Here is a 17,315-nt window from a genome sequence, read left to right on the forward strand (position 1 = left end):
TCGCTTCAGTGCATGGCTGCCGGCCGCCATCTTGGCTGACAGTTAATTTGCATATACTCACTGATTAGCCAATGAAAAGGGTAGCGGTCGTACGCTAATTACCATGTTTCTCTTTTATTAGTGTAGATCATTTGCAAATATTTTCTCCCATTCAATAGGTTAATATTTCATCTTATTGATGGTTTCCTTTGCATTCAAAAGCTTTTTAGCTTGAAGTAGTCCCATTTGTTTATTTTTCTTTTGCTGCCTTTGCCCAAGAAAATATGTCCAAAAAAATATTGCTAACACTGATGTCAAAAAGTTTACTGCCTATTTGCTGCCTATGTTTTCTTCTAGGAGTTTTATGGTTTCAGGTCTTACATTTAAGTCTTTATCCTATTTTGAATTTATTCTTGTATATGGTGTAAGAAAGTGATACAGTCTCATTATTTTTGCCCAGTTTTCCCAGCACTATTTATATTTCCCCCAACACCAATGTCATTGTATATTCTTGCCTCCTTTGTCATAGATTAATTTATTTCTGGTATTATTTCTCTATTTTGTTCCATTGGTCTATGTGTCTGTTTTTGTGCCACTAACATACTGTTTTTGTTACTGTAGCTTTGCAGTATAGTTTGAAATCAGGAAAAGCATGTTACCTCCCACTTTGTGATTCTTTCTTAAGATTGCTTTGGCTAGTCCAGGTTTTTTGTGGTTCCATATAGATTTTAGGATTATTTGTTCTAGTTATGCGAAAAGATGCCATTCGTATTTTGATAAGGATTGCATTGAATCTGTTGATTGTGTTGGGTAGTAGGGGCATTTTAACAATATTAATTCTTCCAATCCATGATCACAATATGTCCCACCATTTATTTGTGTCCTCTTCCATTTTTTTCATTGATGTCTTATAGTTTCTGAGTACAGGTTTTTTACCTCTTGATTAAATTTATTCCTAAGTATTTTATTCTTTTTGATGCAATTATAAATGGAATGTTTCCTTAATTTCTCTTTTTGATAGTTCAGTACTTGTGTATAGAAACACTACTGATTTCTGAATATTTATTTTGTATCCACAACTTCACTGAATTCATTTATTAGTTCTAACAGTTTTTGTGTGGAATCTTTACAGTTCTATCCATATAGTATCCATCAGCAAACAGTGACAATATACTTCTTCCTTTCTAATTTGGATGCTTTTGTTTCTTTTTCTAATCTGATTGCTGTTGCTAGGACTTCCAATACTATTTTCAATAAGAGTGGTGAGAGTGGGCATCCTTGTCATGCTCCTGATCTTAGAGAAAAAGCTTTCAGCTTTTCACTGTTGAGTATGATGTCAGCTGTGGATTTGTCATATATGGCCTTTATTGGGTTGAGGTATGTCAGGGAGGACTATTCTTAACACTGACATTGCTTACAATTGCTGGTGCATGGGATAATAAAAAGCAGATCAACTTTTAGACAGTTTTATTGTTTACACCTTAGGCAGATTGGTCCTCCATGGACTGTGTGGATTTGGGTAAGTTGTGTAACATTATTTTATTGGTCTTTTCATCTGTGAAATGGGGACACCAGCCAAGACTAGCTTGGTCTCACCCATGCCTCACTTCTGACCTCTCCTTAGGAGTGTAGGTTCAGGTATGGGAGCACTGGCTCTCTGACATATGTGGCATTTTGTACCCCAAGGTGAGCCTATAAAGAAAGTGGCATGGAAATGAGTTACAAGGTGGGCAACCCTTCAAGGAATGGCACAACCCACCTGTGGCCTAGGAAGAACATACCATAAGGCTACTCTGAATCTTTTTCTGCTATCACTCTTCTTTTAAGAGCCTGAGGACCTGGGCCAAAAAGCAGAGGGAACAAAGGAGCAACAAACACATATGTTCTCTAGGTCATCTTCTTTACTCAAACGTATCCAAAAAGCTAAAAGTAAGTGTGGGAAAAGAAGAGTAAAAAGATTATCAGAATCATGTATACAGAGCTCTTGCTTTTCCACCATCATATCCCCAAATAGCAAGCACAGTGACGGCTGTGTACTAGGTACCAAAAATAAATTTGTAGAATAAACAAAAATTTAAACTTCAACTGACATAAATGACTAAGGATGCCAGCTATCACATTAATCCCAAAGGCACCTCATTTGAGGGCAGATATCACGTTGTTTTATCTGAAGAATCGACATTAAAAGCATTTAACTCAGCTACCCCCTTTCAAGAGTACTTTATGCATAAAAGCACAACATTAAAACCACACAATACATCAATTTCCGAGGCATAAGTGACTGCTTTGGGGTTTTTACTTTGTTCAATAAGCAATTAAATGTGAAGGAAATCTTAGAACAATGTGGTAAGTCAGTTCCTATTTTCTGTATAATTCTGACCTTCACCAGTAGAGCCAAGTCATTTAGCAAAGATTTTGTGCTTATTGGCTAGGAGCTATGCTTGGTGCTGGGGAAAATGCAAGATAAAATAGACAGACTTTGCCACCAAGGATGATGCAGCAGAGGCAGAGAGTCAGACATAAAAATAGATACGATGCAATGTGTTAAGTTCCACAAAAGAAAAGTCTGCAAAGTTGTGGCAAAAGCAGGGGGCGGCTCAACAGTAAAGCGTGGAGATGCAGGACATGGAAGAAAACGCTTCTTAAGAGTTATGAGACCTAAGCCTTAAAAGACAGAGTTCACCAAACGGAAAAGCTTTAGTAAGGAAAAAAGGAACATTCTAGGGAAAACACTATGATTAAAGGCCAAGTGAGTAACTCACTGCAGCCTGAATACAGGAAGAGGAACGTGGAGAGATGGGACAGTAAGCCTGGGATAGAATGAGAACGGCCGGCCCTGTATATCTTACTGAAGACAAAATAAAAATAGCAATGGTCACTGAACAGGGAGATCACAGCCCCTTTACTGTTTTAGAATGAAACCGTGTGGAAGGGAAATGGGCATAGAGGCAGATCATCACACCAGAAGTGGAGAAATTAGATCCTGAGCCAGTGCAGTAGAAACCATCTACTTGACAAAGCAAATCTGGTATAACAGTCCCCCCTATCTCCCCACCACCTCCCCACCAAGCTACCCCCTCGGCCCTCAAATGCTCTCTGCTGCTCCCGGAATAGCCCAACTTTTCCACAGGATCATCAGGGAAAATTGGTGTGGCAAGTTCGACAACACTGCAGAAAGGGAGAGGGAAAAAGTCATTTGAAATTCCTTTAAATTTTTATACCACTTTTTAAAAGGGTGTTTGCCGTGGTTCACAGCAAGACGTAAGACAAAGCATGGAAGATTTAAGGGATAGAGACACCATTAAAAAATGACAACTTGTTAAAGTACCAAACTCTATAATGATGGAGATTTACTATTTCAAAGAGCAATACAACTATTATATGAGGTCCTTAAAGCAGACAGATTTATAGAGACAGGAAGTAGAGTGGTGGTTGCCAGGGTCTGGTGGGAGGGAGGCTTGGGGAGCTATTTAATGGATATAAAGTCTCAGTTTGGGAAAATGAAAAGAGTTCTGGAGATTGGGTGCACAACAATGTAGATGTACTTAACTACTGAAATGTACACTTAAAAATGGTTACAGCCCTAACCGGTTTGGCTCAGTGGATAGAGCGTCAGCCTGCGGACTGAAGGGTCCCAGGTTCGATTCCGGTCAAGGGCATGTACCTTGGTTGCAGGCAAATCCCCAGTAGGGGGTGTGCAGGAGGCAGCTGATCGATGTTTCTCTCTCATCGATGTTTCTAACTCTCTATCCCTCTCCCTTCCTCTCTGTAAAAAGTCAATAAAATATATATATATTTTAAAAATGGTTACAATACTAAAGGTTATGTGTACTTACCACAAAAAAAGAAAAAAGCAATAAGCCTATCTGACCTGTTGTGGAAGTCAGGTCATACAATATCCATGGTGTATTACTCTCTAGAGACATTGGCTCATTTGTAACCTCATTTAGTATTACAATAGCCTTCCAGAGAAGTGTGCTTCCCATCTGACAAATAAGGAAAAACTCCCTCAGCTGGTCACTTATACAGCAGGTTTGCTTTGCCCCATTTACTTTACCTAACTGTCTTCCTCTCTGGCTACTCAAGAAAAACACAGGTTTTTTTCCCATTACCATTTTTCCAGTAAATACTTAATATAAATTTCTCCATGGTGAACTCAGGCAAATACTAAAATTAATCTTAAAAATCAGGTTGCTGAAAAAGAAAATGTAGTTTATTCTTCAAAGATACTCATCCTACTCAATTTGTGTGTTACCTTTTCATCTCTACTAAGGCAATTCAAAACCTGTTTGTCTTTTTAATTCAAGTAACATGCACCCAGTTTGGTGGAAAAGTTATTGCCAAACATACCATCCAAAATGCAAATGAAATAACATCAAAATATATAAAAGACTGAGTGAAGTACTGTTTAATGTGCTTTACACATATTAACTCATTTAATACTCACAATGACCTAGGAAAGAAATATGCACTGTGGGATAGGGGTAACAATAAGAGAGGACCACCTTCAACAAAATCAGCTAGAGTGCTTGTTTCAAACAGAAATGAAGCCCCGCTCAAGCCAAATAAACCTGGATTTTTCTTATGCAATGTAAGGTTTTTCTAAAAAAATAAAAATAAATCTATACATCATGTTCTCACCAACCAAGTTACCTTGACATGCCACAGAAATTGTGACAGCCTGCAGAGTGCAAACACCACAAGAACAAGACACTGAGAGCAAAAGTAAATATCAGCACCGATATCTTTTGCAGATTCCATAAAAATGTATTCAATAATTTTATGGGGTGCATAAACCTTGGCAAAAGTTTTTAGAGATAATTCACTTTTAAGTCACAGACTATCTTTAAGGTCTTACTAAGCAGGGAATACATCTTAGAAATTACTACACAGTCTAGCACTCCTGCAGAACTCGACCATAGCTCCATTCACTATGTTACAAACATTATTTTCATGGATAAATGTAGACCCATTTTTACGCTGTTCTAATTTTCAAATATTAAATGTATTTTCAAAGGTAAACAAGAATATGTTTCTTTAAAAGACTAGACATTCTTATTGTATTCCTATTTTCTAATGGTAGTATCTCAAAATATCAAAATTTATGAGGTTCCTTAGCACAACAGTTCAAACTGCTATGCACTTTATCTTCAACTGCTATGCAAGAAAAGATATTTAGCTATGAAGAATGTTAAATCGATATTTGCACACTACTTATATAAAAAGTATTATGATTTAAAATCAAAATCAGCTAACTTTCTTATAAAGCAATTCACTATTCCAAAATCCTTAAATCCTGAGGATTGGTTTCTATAAAACATTTATATTATTCTACAGCAAATACCAGCATTGTATTAAAAATAGTTTCTTATCTCATAAAATGTAGGTCATGTGATTAAAAATATTTTGGAACACTGTGTCCATTAACCACCAAAAGAAAATACTAGTAAATGAGCCACAAAACTATAAATAAGTGGTCCTCAGAAATTGGAAGAGAAACATAAAAATATTATCAGCATTTCCTTAAAATTCATACATACTAACATGTGGTTTTAGAGTTTTAGGGTACAGTTTAGAGGGTAAAAATATAAAAACCTTCTCAAACATGCATTTTAATTTCTGTTGAATATAAGAGCAATGTATATTAGAGCAGTCATCAATTAACTTCATTAAATAAGAAAACTCCCAGTTTCCCAAAGCGATAGTAGAAGCCCAGTACTTGAGGCGACCACAGGTCCTCATGAGGAGACCACACCTCCTCTCTGAGACAACACTACAAAGCTCATCTCTATAAATGAGTCTGTGGCTGTCACACTAAGTGTTAAGAGCACTATTAAATGCATGACAGTTCATGAATACTAATTCAAATAGGATATTGTAATTAATATTTTGTTATAGCAACTACAATATTTCCTGCTGCTTACAGATCAATTGCTGTTTTTATGTGTAGAAATCACAAAAAGCCTCAGGGTAAAGAAAGACCTTTCCACGTCAGGTAAGCATGGACTAGAATGGCTTTCCGGGTGAATTAATAAGTTCCCAATGGAGACAATGTTCACCTATAGGCCAAATGAATCTAAACATTAAGTAAGAGCTTTGTATACATTTACGCAAAGTGGTGAAAGGAGATTGGTAAAGGTATCAGTAGGGATATCCCATTACGTTATTTTTTGCTGTAAAGTTCCCCAACTTTGTAATAGCTATAATGTTTGGCTTACAAATATGGCTAACCCATGTCAAGACCTCCATTTAGAAAATAACTATGATACACACACACAAAAAAAAAACATACACACACTCCAGTACTTAAAATTAAAATTACTTTCCTGCAATGTCTAAGCATATACAGTGAACAAAACTTTATTGAAATACAAGTAGCCAAGAAACTGTGTAACAGCTGGCAGGCAAAACAGGAATACGAGAAGTTAATGCTCTGTCTGCCCTTGACATAGTCAGTATAGGAAATAACTCAATTTACTCTCATGTATCAACACTAGAATGATTAATAAACTATATTTGTAAAAGTAACATTAAAAATTAATATGAGGCAGTTTCAACAAAGATGGAATATTGGGTAGGTATTTATGATATTACTCAGCAAAGAGACTTGCTGCTTTAAAATAAAGAGCTCTATTTTTAAATTGTCAGAGCTTTAGTAACACATTTCATATGCTAGACAATAATACTTTCAAAACCTTCACCAGTTACTAGAATAGAAATAAAGGAGTCATATTTTTGATTGGATAATTTAAATAATATTCCTTTATATAACTGAATATATAATTAAGTATTCAGATTAAATATTAAACACACTGCCAGGTTCCTTAGAAAACTCAAAGCAGAGTCCAAATGGCTGCAAAACTGACAATCCAAAACAAGGAAAGAAGGAGGTTTAAGAGTGGAGAAAGATACAGACTCTATATTCACAATTCATTAGCATTCTAGTTATTCACTGGGACCAAGTTTAAGGTTTTTACCATTCTACGGTAAAGAATCTCAGTTGGTGTTTGGGGTAGCAGGGGGAAGCCATGGTGAATTTAATGTGAATTTACACCGAACTTTGTTCTTGCAGAACTCCAAAAGAAGAAGCAAATTTCTTGATTTAACAACATAACACACCATTAAACACATCTTAGCCCTGTCTTATGCTCTCAGTACAGCATGATTGCCTGTAAAAGTTGCAGGCTAGAAAAATACATACAAAAGCCCCTGGCACCCCAAATTCACCTTGTTATTCCTTAGCCTGCATATGTATTTACTCTCCAGGCAGTCTACTCCCCTTGCACAGGGTAATACTCAAGTACACCTTCCTTTCCCCCAGTAATAGCTTATCAACTGAATGTTTTTGTTATCAAATAACTGGATAGTGAACAACGCGAGTTGCATAAAAGAACAGTGTTAGTAATCACTAGTATAGATAATCAGCCTCTCTTTGGACAGTATATCTAATACTGCACCTTGAGTTATATTCATATTCTCATCTAACTCTTTCCACTTTCTGAGTTATGACATTATTCTAGTTCCTGTTTATAATGTCCAATATCTTGGAATCAACCCTATCTAGAGGCAGGGAAAGATCTGACAAAAGTTGGGTGTCTCTCCAGTAGGACGAGCGCTGCTCCCACCTTGCTGGAAGATGACAAAGACAAAAGGACAGCTACACACCTCATAACACAGCCAACAGAGGTTACCCTTGCACCTCTGAGGCCCTGGGGTGGTCTAACACTGAGGTAGAAGGGAGTTATTTTGAAATCAATGACCTTGGCCCAACCCACTGTTCAAAATAGTGGGTTTTTTTAATCCTCAGGAATATAAGAAACAGTGTCACCACCTATGAACCCAGCAGATCATGGTTCGATTCCCAGTCAGGGCACATGCCTGGGTTGTGGGCTCAATCCCCAGTGAGGGGCATGCAGGAGGCAGCCAATCAATAGTCTCTCTCATCATTGATGTTTCTAATTCTCTCTCCCTCTCCCTTCCTTTCTGAAATCAATAAAATTATACTTTTTAAAAAATGTGATAAATCAGCCAAAACATTCAAAATAATCAAGAAGACTATTAATAATATGGATTATCATCCATGATTCTTAACTGAGAATCTTGGTAAATACATTTTGGGTCTTAAGATAGTAAGTAATGATAGTGACACATCTATACAGATATTTAAATATACATATTAAAGGTTCATGGTAAAAAGTCATATTGATAGAACATGTGATCAAAAAATTTGGAGACCACTGATGAAAGATACAGCACTTACGTGACAGAGCCAGGCCCACTCTCCCTCCAGCTAATGTCTTGGGCAGAGCTAGAAGCTGAAACCCCGACACTCTCCAGTAACCTTTGGAATGATAGTGCATGTAACAGATATTGAAGATCTATAGAGAAAAATCCCTCAGAATGACCAGCAACATCCCAAACTCAACCCCAAATTGCTTTTTAACTATAATATAAAATAGTAAGGGTAGCTAAATACCAGGATTTAAGTTTTAAGAGCTGACTTCATTTCAGAGAAAAGGATAGCTTAGCATTTAAATGATCAAACCCAACCTCATAGATTTCAGGAAATTTCTCTGTAGAACATCCCTGCATCCCAACAATGGTCATGCTTCTTTTGTTCTCTCTCGGCATTGTCCCTCTTGAAAGGGTTGCTGAGTAGCATTTCCGAGTCAGCTTTTGCTGTTGAGTGGCTCAGCCGTAAGTAGAATACACACTTAGATGCTACTTTCTAGATAACTACACAAAAGCTCACATGACTAAACTCTGACCACAGAATTTTCTACAGTCCATGTAGCTGCCTACTTTTCTATATAACTAGATCAGACACTAAGCCAGCGGTTCTCAACCTGTGGGTCACGACCCCTTTGGGGGTCGAATGACCCTTTCACAGGGGTCGCCTAAGACCATCGGAAAACACATATATAATTACATATTGTTTTTGTGATTAATCACTATGCTTTAATTATGTTCAATTTGTAACAATGAAAATACATCCTGCATATCAGATATTTACATTACGATTCATAACAGTAGCAAAATTACAGTTATGAAGTAGCAACGAAAATAATTTTATGGTTGGGGGTCACCACAACATGAGGAACTGTATTAAAGGGTAGCGGCATTAGGAAAGTTGAGAACGACTGCACTAAGCGAACAAACTCTTGGTGTTGCCATCTAAGGGAATGTTGTTTAGTACCCAGAGGGTAAGTATTTTTCCACCTACCTAGCATGACAACCAGTGGAGATACTGGTGCAGTCTCCATTGACTATCAGCCACTCAAAATCATGTCTGTCTCCAGTAAAGGACCCAAACATATCCCAAAGCACCCAACAGAAAGCCAAATGAGGTTAGCATTTAGTTCCTGCTCTCCTAGATACTTTCAGTTAATTGTTAAAATACTTCTATTTTAAGGTAAGTTTATACTTAAAAAAGAGCTACAAAAATGGCACAGAGTTGCCACACCTCTTTAGCAGGTTTCCCCACAATGTTAATGTTCTATATCAAGTTTATATCTTGTACTGCCAAGGTAAGATGGTGAAAACTGATGAAACAATGTTGGCACAATACTACTCCACCTGCAGAGTGTATTCTAAGTTCACCAGTTTTTCCACCAATGTATGTTTTCTATCCTGAGATCTGATTCAGAACTGACACTGTCATATCTCCTTGGTGTCCTCCTGGTTAAATGTCAACTTGTGTTTTTCACAAATCCTGATACTTAATTCTTTTTATCCGGAAGATTCAGAAGTGCTCACAAGTTCACGGAAGACAGTAAGAGTTAATAAAATATGGGAACAGGGGAGAGGGGGAATAAGTTTACTGACTAGACCTCTCAAATCAAACGCCTTTACCTGTTTTCATAAATGGGAATGGATTGATATGCTCCACATCTACCTCCTACAAAAGTCAACTTGATAAAGACACCACCGCACGAGTCTGTCCTAAACATTTGCTATTTCCTTGGAAACATCAAATACAAAACTGGCCCAAGGCTAACATGCTTATCTGTTTCTAAAAATACATTTCAAGAAAGCTCGTGTGTTTAATGGTTACCTGAAACACTGAGTGCTGAAGGTCCCCCGATTTACATATCTTTATCTGCAGAATGCCTCAAAAGCCTTGTCCAGGCGTGTAACCCTGATAAAAGTTCTGATTACAAGAATCTCCTATGGCATTAATTGCTGCTGGTATGTATAAATTAAGGACTCTCAATATGCTGTGACATTCATGATCAGAAAATACAGGACAACAGCAGTTGGTGGCTTGGAGATTAACCAAGTATATCTGCCTCTAATTTAAAAATAGTGAATGGTAACTGTGTGAGGAGATTATATGTTAATTAGCTTCACTGTAGTATTTCACTATATGTATATATATAAAATCACCATGGTGTACACCTTAAATACATACAATTTTCTTAAAATATATAAACAAACAGATAAATAAAAACAGTGTACACAGAAGAAAATCTTGAGGCTGTTTTAAGGTAGGTAACTGGAATGCTTTCAACATAACCAATTACTCTTGATTAGGACTTTTATACACATTTACCTTTGCCAACCTTGACATAGGCAGTTTCTCAAATGAGATATGTAAACCTTAGTTTTTAAAACACTGGTCTTTGCATGAATCAAAAGGAAGTTATGACTATTTCTCAGATCTTTGTATTATTTTTTAAGTTGGAAGTAACCTAAGTATTAAGACCAGATCCTACCTAAACTCTGCAGCTTTAAACACTTAAAGGAGAATCATTCCTCCTTAGTGCACTTGGTAATGTTAGTTATCGAATTACACATGTCATCTATCACCACTATTTATGTACAAACTGGTTTTTAAAGATGATTTCTCCTCATTCCTCAAGACAGAAATGTCCTCTTGACATTAGGATCCCAGCATCTATACATATAAAAGCCTAAGTGACCATTACGACTGGTAGACCAAATGACCAGTCGACTGGTCGCTATGACACACACTGACAATCAGGGAGCAGACGCTCAATGCAGGAGCTGCCCCTGGTGGTCAGTGCGCTCCCACAGCCAACCTCCCACAGTCCCTCCCCCTGGGATAGGCCCCGATCAGGACTGGGTGAGATAGCCCCGATGGCCCCGATCACCAGCCAGGCTGAGGGACCCCACCTGTGCACCAGGCCTCTAGTAATCTTATAAAACAACGATACTGTAAAGTTGGCACACATGCTCAGTTCCCCTTCTACAAAGGCAAAACTCGATTTTAAACTTCTCCTGGCAAAACCAACAAAATATTCCTACAAATCAACTTTCCTTTAAGTCAACCCACCCTGAAAAAATGCAATAGTATGACCAAATTCAAATGATTGTTTTAATTCAGGCTTTTGCTAGTTAAAACTCCTACCTGAAACCAATGACTCATTCAAAACTACTATCAATCAACATCCCTAATGCTTTGAAGACCTCATTTCAAACACAGAAGAAAACAGCCTTACAGCCCTGAGAGTCACTATTTCAATGGCATATGATAATCACATAAAAAACTGCATATGCCTGATCAGGATTTCATAAATATTCCGGTAAGTTATTTCAAGATATTTTCTGGAAGAAAAAAAAAAGTTTAACATAACACATTTAAAATTAAAGATTTGCCACCAGGTGTCTCTAAATCGCAAGCTTTTTATACACATTTAATATTTAACTTAAAACACTTGAAATGAAATTATATCATTCATAGGAAAGATCCAAAAGGGGGAGATATATAGAGATATGAAATAGAGCAGTGGTTGCTTAGAGCTGGGGGAGGAAGGGGCAGGGAGATGACAGCTAAAGGCATAGACTTCTTCTGGAAGCCATGAAAATGTTCTCAAATTAACTGTGATGCTGTTTTACAATTCTGTGAATGTACTAAAACAACTGAACTGTACACTTTAGATGGGTGAACTATATTTCAATAAAGCTGTAGAAATATTTAAAAGAAGATATTGTATACTTCAGGAAAAAGGGACCTTGTTAGGTAGACATATAATATCATCCTTGACAAGTATATGTACTTTGCAATACTCCATTAATCACTATTCCTAGAGCATGAAGAAAGTTATTATTGTTCTCAAGATCCTGGAAAATTAATGCCTAGGAGAAAAAGACCATGTCATACTTCTCCGTAATTATGATAATGAAGTTTCTCATTGAAAACTTCAACTTGCCACAGCTTCAGACCAAACATATTATTTTCAGTGTCGGCGACATCATTTCCATGGCACAGACACTGCCAGAATTTCAAGGAATTGCTTGGAATTTGGAATTACCAGGTTACCCATTCCCCTATAGGCTATAGTCAACCATCTCTGGTGACCTTCTTGCTCCTACTCACCAGGCCCAGCCTCTTTCTTGGATACACTAGTCCAAACATTAACTCTAGAGCTTTATTTCTTGTCCTGAATTTATCACACCAACCCTCACTGACCTCCTCCGACACCCAGCAGCCACCTCTGTCTTTAGCAAACTTTGATACCTTCCTTGAATTCAAAATGCCAGTTGCTCATGAAAGTAGGCACAAGCAACTGCCATGATCCTCACAGTTCCAAGCCAGAAAGTGACTGGAGTGGGGAAGGTAAGTGAGAAAACTGCCCTATCCTGAGGTGGATAGCTTCCAACTAATTCCATGAATTAGCATTAGCCTCATCGTCACATGTGGTCCCTTCTCTTCAAAAAGCTCAATTTAGAAGCAAACAATCTGGGATAAACACTCCATGCCCAGCCTACAAAAAAACAAACAAACAAAAAACATTAATCTTTTCTCAAGAAAAATTATATTAAGGGAAAAAATACTTTATCGACTCCCTTTTATGAAAACACTCCTTTTAATAACGTCATCAACTTTTAGCAAACATTAAAAAGACTCATTTTTTAAAATCAATATTTTTATGAAACTTGACTTCAGCAATATGAAAGTGCTAAAATAATGTGGCTTATCATTTTTATAAAATCCTTAAACTATAATGCCAAGAATCTTTATAATAAATCCCTTAATAAACTATAAGTCACATCACCATTAGCAATTCCTATTTAAATATACAGTTGAGGTGAAACAAATATTCAAAAGCCATTTTACAGAACAGCAGGGGGCACATTTTAATTTCTTGGATCCTATTCAGTACATTCTGAAATTTATGCTCATAGTTTAAGTGATGAGCTCAGAAATTCTATAAATTTTAATATTTACTACATGTCAACTAATTCAATTATTCACTTACACAACGCTTTAAATAGAATAATTTATATCTACCTACTTTATTCCTAGCCAACCTGTACATTCCCATATTGATTTCTCCCCACCTCAAACAAGTACAAATCAAACTGTAAAACAGGTAGCCACTTGAAATCTCTCTGATTAATAATAAAATCAGTCTCAAAAATCACTTTGAGTCTTGGTTACAAACAGATTGTGAGGCCCCTTTTCCAAGGCTTTTAAAAATCTCCATTTTCCATGGAAACTAGAGAATTTAGAGAAAAACAAAGACCCTTATTTCATTCTCCCAGATTTAAGTATGCACAAATGGATATCAAAATTAAATAGAAACTAAGCAAAAATATTACTAAGGTATTTTCAAAATATTTTATGAAAATATTCTATAGTTAAAAAAAGAAAAGTGGCCCTACTGGTTTGGCTCAGTGGATAGAGTGTTGGCCTGCGGACTCAAGGGTCCCAGATTTGATTCTGGTCAGGGGCATGTACCTTGGTTGCAGGCACGTCCCCAGTGGGGAGTGTGCAGGAGGCAGCTGATCGGTGTTTCTCTCTCATCAATGTTTCTAACTCTCTATCCCTCTCCCTTCCTCTCTGTAAAAATCAAAATATATTTTTTTTAAAAAGTGACTCTTCAATTCCATATCCTTATACAGTATAAATCTTTTTACAAAGAAATTTTAGCTTTTTATTTTTTTTAATATATTTTTACTAGAGGCCCGGTGCAGAAAATTCGTGCACTGTGGGGGGGTGTCCCTCAGTCCATCCAGCACCTTCTCCAATCTGGGACCCCTCGGGGGATGTCTGACTGCCAGTTTAGGCTCGATCCCTGTGGGCAGTCGGATATCCCTCTCACAATCCGGGACTGCTGGCTCCCAGGTGCTCGCCTGCCTGCCTGCCTGATTGCCCCTAACCACTCCCCTGCCAGCCTGATCATGCCTAACGACCCCCCTGCCAACCTGATCGCCCCTAACTGCCCTCCCCTGCCGGCCTGGTTGCCCCCAATTGCCCTCCCCTGCTGGCCTGGTCACCCCTAACTGCTCTCCCCTGCTGGCCTGATCGCCCACAACTGCCCTCCCCTGCTGGCCATCTTGTGGTGGCCATCTTGTGACCGCATGGGCGCGGCCATCTTATGTGAGGGCATGACAGTCAATTTGCATATTACCTCTTTATTATATAGGATTAATTTCAGAGAGAGAGGGAAAGGGAGAGAGAGACAGAAACATCAATGATGAGAGAGAATCATTGATTGGCTGCCTCCTGCACGCCCCCTACTGGGTATCGAGCCCGCAACCTGGGCATGTGCCCTTTACCAGAATCGAACTCAGGACCCTTCAGTCCACAGGCCAATGCTCTATCCACTGAGCCTAACCAGGTAGGGCGAAATTTTATCTTTTTAAAAGTCATTCAATAGAAACATAGAAGGTATAAGGAAATGGAACTATATTGGCAGTACAGGATTCTAAATGATTTCAAATATTTTCATACAAGTTGTGTGACCATCGCCCCAAATGAAACTTAACATACATTACCAGTCATTCCTCCTTACCCAGCCCTAGGAACCACTAAACTATCTTCTGACTCAATAGATTTGCCTCTTCTGGGTATTTCTTTTCTTTGGTTTTGTTTTTTTTTTATTGATTAAGGTATTACATATGTGTCCTTACCCCTCATTCATGCCCTCACCCTCACCCCCTGTTGTCTGCGTCCATTGGTTATGCTTATATGCATGCATACAAGCCCTTTGGTTGATCTCTCCCTCTTCTGGGTATTTCTTATAAATGAAATCATATAAAAGCACACCTCGTTTTAATGCACTTTGCTTTATTACATTCCACAGATGTTACGTCTTTTACTAATTGAAGACAAGAACCTCTTCCAGCAAAAATAATAGGACTCATTTTATTGTAATACTTAATCACTTATAGTGGTGGTCCAGACTGAACCCACAACATCTCCGGGGCATGCCTGTAATATGAGGCCTTTTGTTACTGGCTTCTTTCACTTAGCATGTTTTCAAGGTTCACCCATGTCGTAGCATATATCACTATTTAATTCCTTTTATGATCAAATAATATTCCATTGTATGGCTATACCACATTTTATTCACTCGTTCATCAGTTGATAGACATTTTAATTGTTTCCACTTTTTTACTATTATGAACAATGCTGCTATGAACATTTTTGAACATTTGTGTATAGTTTTTGCGTGGACATGTTTTCATTTCTCTTCGTTATTTAAACCTAGAAGTAGAATTACTGGATCATATGGTAACTTTACATTTACCCTTTTGAGGAACTGCCAAACTGTTATCCAAAGTAGCTACACCATATTTCATTCCCAGCAGCAATGTATGGAGATTCCAATTTCTCCATATCCTCATCAACAGTTGTTATTGTCCTTTTGGTTAGAGCTATCCTAGTGTGTGAAATGGTAACTCATTGTGGCTGATGCTCTGTAACTTAAACCAAGCCACTCATTATTTGAATTTGGCCTCAGCTATTCTTCTAAGCTACACTTTTAAGTATACAATGTCCCAATGATCATTCTTAAAACCCAAAATAAAGCCAGGATAATCTAACATTCTCTTAATAAATGAAGGTATCAAGTCCATGTAATATGCACCATTATTCTATTCCAAATCCTATCAAGCTACATTAATGTCCAACAGCCAATTGTTTCTAAATAAAGATGTCAGGCTAAGCAGCCTATACAAGTGCTACTGCTATAGTGGAATATTTAAAACATATAACAACAGCAAAGTTTTAGCCAGAGCTTTCTAGAAAGAACACTGAATTGGAATTCAGGTTTGTCAATAATCTATGTGTAACCTGACCAATCACTTAACTTCTCTACACCTGAACTTGGTATTCTGAGCCACTCACAGAACTACATCCTTTGAAGTCACTCACAGAGATAATGTTATCTAAGCCTAAAAATTTAATGAAATTTGAAAACGTGTTAACACCTGTGCCTAATGATCTAGCTTTGCACAGCAGAAAGAATTTGAGCCATAGTAGTCAGACAGACTGGGTTCTATTTCCAGCTCTGCCATTCAGTGGCTATATGACCATAGATACATTATTTAATGCCTTGCTATCTCGGTTTCCTGATCTTATTGTAATAATGCCTTCTACAGGAGGTTATGAGGATTTATAAAGCTAGTATAGCTAAAGCATCTGACACAGTGGGCAGCAAATAGTAGACACACGCTAGCTTCCATTCATCTTTTTGCTAACTCTGGGCAAAGTTTCCCAGCAAATAAAGACCTCTTAATAAATGTCCTGGGCCATTTAGAGTTGAATGTGAGTCCTTCTGACCTGTGGGATTCCTTTATAAAGCAGATCCCCACACTATGGTCTATAAATTGCTAAGAGTTATCAACTCTATTAAAACAGGATTTGGGGTGCAGGGGGTGGTTCTTGGAAGGGAGTTCAGGGATGAAAAATAAGAGACCTCATTTTGAATAAAAACTTCCTTGGGACTCACATTGCCTAAGCAAGGAATAGATGCAAAGGAGAGAAAAGTGAAGGCTAAATACATATGACCCCATTGGAAAAGCGGGTGTAGACTGCTGGCTCTAGGGGAAGGGGGAGGGGGAGGGTAGTGTAAGGGGCTGGAGGAAGCAGACAGGGGTGGGGGCTGGCTAGGTGCATAGTAAAGCTAACAAGAGTAAGGTGAGCCCCATCCCAGCTGTGAATTCACTGCTTCTTGGTCTCTCGGCCGCCTTCTCTTACCTGATCTGGTTGTCACGGAATTTGTTGAGATGCGGTTGGTTGAGGTAAATGGTGCGGGCTGGTGTCTCCAGCTGGTCTCCAACAGACGTGGTCCGGGACATCTCATCATCTGCCTTTTTATAGCCCGAAGAAGGACGAACAGGTCCTGCAGAGATGAGGCGCAGGCAGAAAACACAGCACAAAGAAGTCACACCAGGCACGAGCAGCCCAGCCGAGAGCCAGGCTGTGCGCGGGCGGGCGCGGTCCAGAGGGGAAAGGATGCTTGGGGCGATGCAGGGCCCGCCCTTATACCTTGGCTCCCCCTGGAGACCCGCCGCGCAGCTGCTCCCGACTCCTCCCCGCCCCCTCCCCGTGCTCCCCCCTCCCCGCTGTCCCCTGGGGCCAA

The 17,315-nt window shown here is 38.4% G+C and overlaps 1 protein-coding gene across 4 annotated transcripts in view; it reads right to left on the minus strand.

Moving 5' to 3' along the window:
- ATP8A2 (ATPase, aminophospholipid transporter, class I, type 8A, member 2) overlaps window positions 1-17,315 on the minus strand; it is a 651,371-nt gene that overhangs the window by 549,410 nt on the left and 84,646 nt on the right. For 2 of the 4 annotated variants that reach the window (XM_014539417.1, XM_014539416.1), the window contains exon 2: window positions 16,931-17,075. The exons of 1 other annotated variant lie outside the window; for it this stretch is intronic. In XM_014539417.1, coding sequence (XP_014394903.1) covers window positions 16,931-17,031 — 101 coding nt within the window. In that variant the 5' untranslated portion in view covers window positions 17,032-17,075. Of the gene's footprint in view, window positions 1-16,930; window positions 17,076-17,221; window positions 17,283-17,315 lie in introns of those variants that run through there. One more of the 4 variants, XM_005865908.2, reaches the window with a different exon arrangement.

The sequence above is a fragment of the Myotis brandtii genome, unplaced genomic scaffold (genome assembly GCF_000412655.1).
Source record: "Myotis brandtii unplaced genomic scaffold, ASM41265v1 scaffold216, whole genome shotgun sequence".
Lineage (NCBI taxonomy): Eukaryota > Metazoa > Chordata > Mammalia > Chiroptera > Vespertilionidae > Myotis > Myotis brandtii.